The sequence below is a fragment of the Phoxinus phoxinus genome (genome assembly GCF_949152265.1).
Source record: "Phoxinus phoxinus genome assembly, chromosome: 22".
Lineage (NCBI taxonomy): Eukaryota > Metazoa > Chordata > Actinopteri > Cypriniformes > Leuciscidae > Phoxinus > Phoxinus phoxinus.
Window position 1 is genome coordinate 12,016,742 of NC_136897.1, and position 7,253 is coordinate 12,023,994.

General features: G+C 34.2%; 1 protein-coding gene across 1 annotated transcript; it reads right to left on the reverse strand.

Moving 5' to 3' along the window:
* Positions 1-544: 544 nt before the first annotated feature.
* On the reverse strand, positions 545-4,547 carry ptgfr (prostaglandin F receptor (FP)). The gene is made up of 3 exons (XM_079598070.1): positions 4,465-4,547; positions 2,808-3,632; positions 545-1,513 (listed from the first exon to the last, which is right to left on the reverse strand). Exons 1-3 carry the CDS (start codon positions 4,465-4,467, stop codon positions 1,184-1,186), a joined length of 1,158 nt encoding a protein of 385 aa, XP_079454196.1. The 5' UTR covers positions 4,468-4,547; the 3' UTR covers positions 545-1,183.
* Between the last annotated feature and the right edge of the window lie 2,706 nt (positions 4,548-7,253).

The following is a 7,253-nucleotide window of genomic DNA, read 5'->3' on the forward strand; positions in this document are numbered from 1 at the left end:
AGTTAACAGTCATAACCTAGTTTACAGTTTTAGCATGTGGGTTTGAAGTTAGCATGAATGCAAAGCATCAAATTAAACTAGAGAACTGGCTAGATTATGGAAGTCAAACAACTGTATCTATAGATAATACAATACAACGATTGTAAATAACATGATAAAATGTTTTATTTTCCTTGCTGAAAATATTTTTTTTTGGTCATAAAATGTACAATGTTGGTTGTTATGTTGCAGTAACAACATGCCACTTCTTCTGTGGCATGCACTTGCACTTGCAGTGTATGCATGTCAAACTGACAGTGTTACAAAACTCCCCGGTCTCCCACTATTCCTTGACTAAAAATGACCAATAGAAATGTTCAAACAATAAAGTACATAATTTAATATATTTTGTATATATAATTTAACATTTCTTCTAACAGTTAGGAAAAGATAACCCAATAATAAATGCATACAGTATATTCTGTGTTATTCCACTTTTACATGACACAGAGCAAATTGTCTAATAATTTAACACCAGAACACATAAACATTATTGGTCCTAAATATGGTTGTAGTGTCTTTATTATTACATATTTATATTTTATAGATATTTGACACAGATTTATACAGCTCTGGTCATGTGACCATTTACAGCAGCCAAGCAAAACGTTCACCTTTTAAATCGAGACAATTTCATTAAAAAAAATGCTAAAATCCACAGATATCATAAAATACAAACATCATGATTACATAAACCCACTACATCTTAATATTACATAACACATTATACAACATTTTTTCAAAACAAAAACAAAACAAGGCAAAAGCTACATTAATTAGGCTACATTATATGCTGTAATTGAGAGACAAAGGAAACACATATAACATGACTGATACATTTAACCTTTTTTTATGAGGTTTCAAAACACACTTAGTTGACACAACAGACTATAAAACCAAAGACATTTACAGACCCTGCTATCCATTTGAACAAATGTCTTAAGTTGCCGTATGCCGATAGCTTCTTTTTGGTCCCTATTTGAACTTTTCTGGCACATTGTATTTCTCTGATTGACCTCAGACTGAACTTTTAAATTAATGCAAATTTCCTCCGCAAGAGACATCGCATGGATCTCAGAAACAGTCTTTTCCGCTGTAATGATCCAATATCCATGAATGGAGGTCTCGCATCCCCCATTGCGGCTCAGCGGGGGTGAGCTGATTGAATGGCAGTGTCTGGTGGAAAAGGCCCGTCCAGGCAGATGAAGTCTGGTCTGCTGATCACTGAGCTCCTGACCTCTATGGTGGAGCTCTCCTGAGTGATGCCCTGCCACTGGAGTTTCATCTTCAAGTGAGGACTGCAAAGTCTCAATGCCAGCAGAAAAAGTCTCTTCAAAACAGCTTTGCGCAGGAGGATGTACACCCATGGATCGAGGATCTGGTTCCATGTCGCCATGCGTACAACCAGCAGCATATGAGTGTAAGAAGCCTGATCCTCACCGTGATCCTGTAGGCTGAAGATGATGCCTGTTATCTGGGGATTCAATCACAAAAGCATGTGTCACTAGAATGATATGTCTGTGTGTGTAGCTCTAAAAGAAATGATTTATTTATATGCTCAACCAATTTTATACATTTATTTAATATAAATTCATTTATGTATTTAAAATAAAATAACATTTATTGAATACATTTTATTATATCATTTATCTATTGAAGATAAAATTATATTTATATTGAATACATCTACATTTTTATTACATTTAAAATTAATAATACATTAATATATATACCTATACCGGTGTATATATATATATATATATATATATATATACACCGGTATAGGTTAAAATATAACAGTATATAATTATATATTTAATACATTTATATTTGATTACACATACTTTATAAACTAAAGTATATGTAAACATATGTCGTACAAATTTCAACATTAATTTTGTTTATGATAAAATTACATTTATATTTAATCATTTTATTTTTATATATATATATACACTGTAAAAAAATGTTTTGTTTAATTTAAAAAAGCAAGTTACCTTGTCTTAAGATTTTGAGTTCATTGTAATTCAAATTTTGAGTTAATACAATGAAGAAGAATGGTTTAATAAACAGAAACTCAAAATAGTGTGTTATCTTCACACATTAGTTATCGAAGTTGATTTGACAAAAGATAAAAAGTTGTGATAACAAATCATGAAAATATTTTTTACTATATATATATAATTTTATTTTTTTAATGATAAAAAACCTACAATTGATAAATTCTTACTTTAACCAATAAATAATATAACTATAAATAATTTTTATGTATATTATTTTTTAGTAATTATAATAAAAACATAATAATTAATAATTATTATAATATTTGTATTATTATCATTATAGTTTGTGAATTAGCCTAATTCACCCACAAATTACAATTCTGTCATTATTTACTTAGCAAATATTGTAATTCTTAGGCTACTTTCACCAATAAATAATATAGCTATAAATAATGATATAATTATATTTATTTATTATTATTTTTCAGTAATTATAATTATAATATTAGAATAAATACATAATATCATATTTAGTTAGCCTATTATCTTATTATAATTATTATAATTATAGTTTATAGTGAATTACTGTATCCCACAAATTACAATTCTGTAATTATTTACCCAGCTAATATTTTATTCTTACTTTTACCAATAAATAATAATGAGAGAACAATCAAAGAGTTATTTATTCATTTAGTTACTTAGCAATAACTGTTTATTTTGCAATTTACCAGCCAGTGTGAGAAATAAGAATCATCATCTCACCAAAATTGGCCCCCAGCACACACAAGAAACCAGCATGATTGCCAAAAGCTGGCAGACCATCTCAGAATGGTGTGATGTGTTCCGACAATGGCGATGATAATCACGGTCAAGTTGTACCCTGCTTCTCAGGAGAGTGAGGAAAGTCATGGTATTGCACACTAGTGAGAGGAGGAGAGCCAGCAAACCAAGCACAGAGAACAATATGGGCAGAAGGACATCCACCCAGTCACGCGGCCCCTGCAGGCGGAAGAAGCACCAGCTTCGGGAACGCTGCATCTGGTACGACCGCTGGAACAGGATGGGCAGCAGGGCCACCAGCAGACCTAGGAGCCAGGTCAGACCCAGCAGACTCTTGACATGGTGGGACCCCAGCGCCGTGGTGTGGAAGAGAGGACGGGTCACTCCGACGCAGCGCTCCACTGCCATCAAGCTCCCGAGCAGCAGAGGAGTCAAGCCGAAGAACGCCATGCAAACTCCGAAGAAGTCACACAGAGACTTGTGAGGGTCAAATGTTTCCCAGTCTTTTTGCGAGGCGTAAACGTAGAGAGCCAAAGAGCCATTGATCAGGTGTCCCAAGAAGTCAGTCACCACCAGACCACTAGCAAACAGGAGGAAGGCTGCTTTAGACTTGAACTTGAATCTGCGGTAGGCTTTGATCAGGATAAAGAGAGCCAGGGTGTTGGAGACGATGCCCACCGTCATTGAGACGGCAGTCGAGGTCACGGACACTTCTCTTTTGGTACAGCTCCCGTTACACACATCATCAGTCGACACCAAACATCCAGCTTTAGCCGACCCATTATAAGACATGATCGGCACTTCACACTGCAAACAAAGTATTAGTTCAAGTGATTTCATTTATATTGAACAATGTCAAGATAAGACTCATTTGCTGTCATTTAGAAACCCAAATGTGTGCAATTATATTATACCTTCATTTTGGTGTCAGTGCAGCCAGATCCCAAAATCAACACTAAACAAAATATGTGTAACTTTATGTTTTATTTCTACAAACATATTGTGTTTACTTGAAACAGAACATTTGTGAATCTATCTATCTGAATTATCCCACAAATTCACCCAATTACAATTGTCATTATTTAGCGAATATTTTTATTCTTACTTTCACCAGTAATATAACAAATTGTATTTATTATTATTTTTCATAGATAGATAGATACAGTAGATATGTACTTATCTATCTATCTATCTATCTATCTATCTATCTATCTATCTATCTATCTATCTATCTATCTATCTATCTATCTATCTATCTATCTATCTCTAAGATTAACTTAGGCTATAGCTTAACTTTTGTACAACATTTAGTCAACTATTGTTCATTGTTGTTACATGTACAGTTTACTGTTTAGCCTGAGAATTAAAAAATAAAATTCTCTCATAAATATAGCTATGATTATAGTATCCTATATACAAAATAGCATTAGCTCATTCCAAAGCGTTAAATAACTTGTTTAATTATTCTTAAACACGCATAAATAACATAGGACTTGAGTTCAGATTTCCAATAAAATGTATTGTCATAATTTGAGCGCACAAATGCGTAAATCTGTTCAACAGCATTACAGCAATCCCTATTAATGCTTCATGTTTCTAATCACTTTGTTATCAAATAAATTATTTCCGTTTTACTCACCATAATCTGCCAATCAAACGAGTCTCAGCAGTCTAGGTTGTTTCGCTCTCTCAGTGTGAATAACTGCTGCTGGGCAAATCCACTGACACTGAAATCTCAGAGATGCGCGCGCTCTGTTCACCACAGTTCACTGGCCAACGACTTCCCATCACGCATCATTCTGCTCGAGATGTGGTTTGTTCAAAATGTCTTCAATATAGTAGACAGTCCTATGTTTTTTGGTCCATCATTATAATACAATAAATCATTTGATCTGCTTATATAATCCATTACTCTAACATATTACAACAGTTTATTCAAACTCCTACCGGTGCCAGTAAAAGCGGAACACCCGCTGCGCGTGCCAAATAGTGCCATTACGCACAGGATGTGTCCTGCCTGCTGCTTATTCTTCTAAAGATTATATAAATTCTATAATAAAATAACATTTAAGTGTTAATGGCTAAATTGCGTTGTGACAAATTATATGTCGATGTCATAATGAGTTTTTATTTATTTAATATTTGCAAGCGGAAATGTGACGGTTGACGCAAAGGCTGTAAGTGAGGACACAGCAATAAGTGCTAACACTTTACAATAAGGTCCCATTAGTGAACATTGCATTATAACTAAAATTAACTAACATGGAGCAATAGATTTGGCCCCACTTTATTTGCTTACTTTTAGATTAATAATTTGATACAATACACATTGTTTTTATATTGTATTATGTTTTAAAATGGCACATGTAGGCCTAATTCCACGCAGACATATTTTTTATTCATAATATATGGGAACACAAATGTGATTAAAAATGTGATCAAATTCTCTTGCAGGAACACTTAGAAAGGAAACACAACTCAACATTTTACATCAAAAGTAAAACATAAACTAGATGTGTTACGTTTTATATGTTTTTTGTAACAAGTGCACAGCAGGATGTAGAGTTTACATCATATAAAGGATTTGCATGAAGTACAGCATGAATGTAACTTTTCAATTAGTGAGTCTGTTTATGTGAAGAGACTAAACTCCATCACCACTGTACTTTGAAGTGGTCAAACAGCGGTCACTTATAAAACTGAAACAGATGAGGAGGCTTAATATAAAGCTCTAAAAAATATTTACAAGGTCACAAGATAACCCTTCATGTCATTTATTGGCAGAGAGAAACCCCATAAGGTCTTGCTCTGGGTCAAGTCCTCTAGACTAGAGCCAAGTTTTTTCAAAAGGGTCCACAAATATATCGAAATTTCCGTAACACTTAAAATAAGGCCTCATTTTTTAACATTAATGCATTAACTAACACAAACTAACAATGACAATATCTGTATCTATCAATATAACTAACAATCAATCAAACTAACAATATCTGTATCTATCAACCTTTGTTAATCTCAGTTAATAAAAATGCTCATATTCATGTTAGTTCACAGTGCATTAGGTTAAGAGATACAATTTTGATCTTAAAAATGTAAATGTTGAGATTAAAATTCGCTATAAGATTAATAAATGCTGTAGAAGTATTGTTCAGTGTACAGTAAGTTCATGTGTAATAAATGAAATATTGTTGTCACATGGGCTCTGTGTCTGTCCTTTGACTTTTATTAGCAACCAAAATGACCTTTGATTGATTTTGTTGCCTGTTTTGAGCTTCAAACCCAGGACAATACAGTAATGCGATGAGCAGGACATGACAAAGATAGTTTAAACTATAGTTTAGCAATAGCATGATGCTTAAAATTGCATTTAACAGATGATGTTGAATACTGTGTATGCATATTATCAGTTTCCTATGGACAGATTTGGTGTTCCTATAGCTCTGCTCTGATGTTTTTGATGTTATCAATTAAAGGAATTCAATGTTTTTTCTCCCGCAACTATCTGTTGCAAAACACCCTTTTATTTCTCTCCAAATCCTTTTTTAAGCAACTTGATGCAACTTACCCTTTATTTGGAATTATAAAAACCATAGAATTAAACAACTACATCTTTCCAAACCCAGAAAGGCGGGGGGGTCTGGCTTTTCCGGACTTCCGCTGCTATTACTGGGCGGCTATAAAAGTGGACAACTGGACTGGCTCAGTGTAGAACAGGATGCCCCCTATGTTCTCGGTGCCATGATTCTTTCACCTACGAGCTGTAAAAAAGAAATCTACAGATGCTGCCCTGTCATTAGCAGTGTGAGTCGTATTTGGAAACTCATTTTGGGGTGGAGACGTTACCTTTATCAATTCCCATAGCTAACAATCCCTCTTTTAGATAAAGGTTTTCAGCAATGGAGAGATTCGGGAATTCACGCAGTAAGGGATCTGTATCAAGATGGTACATTCGTCTCCTTTGAAAAATTTGGGGAAGAAACACAAACTTCATAGAAGTTATTTTTTTAGGTTCTTGCAAGTCAGGAACTATGTACAATCTTACTTAAACAGGTTCTCAGCCCTTCTTGTCTGGACACTTGCCTTAATTACTATTTTGGTAAAAGGAAAATGATTTCCTGCATTTATAATAGGCTACCCTCCAGGCCTCCCAATTGCCTGCCACATCTTCAATCAAGAGTTTATGGGAGGAAGAATTAGGGTCAGAGATTTCTGATGAGTTATGGGCGGAAAGCCTGGAAGAGATTCATAGATTCTATAAACTCCAGACATTGCGTCATCCAGTTCAAAATCTTGCATAGACTACACTATTCTAAAACAAAATTATCCAGAATATTTCCAGATGTCTCTCCAAAGTGTGACAGACGCAAGACGGCGGATGCGACCCTGCTTCTCAGTTATGCATTATGTCCCAGTCTTCAAAACTTTTGG

Excerpts from the sequence above, each read along its gene's own strand:
- ptgfr (XM_079598070.1), bottom strand. Across the intron at positions 1,514-2,807 it reads TGTGCTGGGGGCCAATTTTG|ATAACAGGCATCATCTTCAG; the intron begins GTGAGATGATGA and ends TTGAATCCCCAG.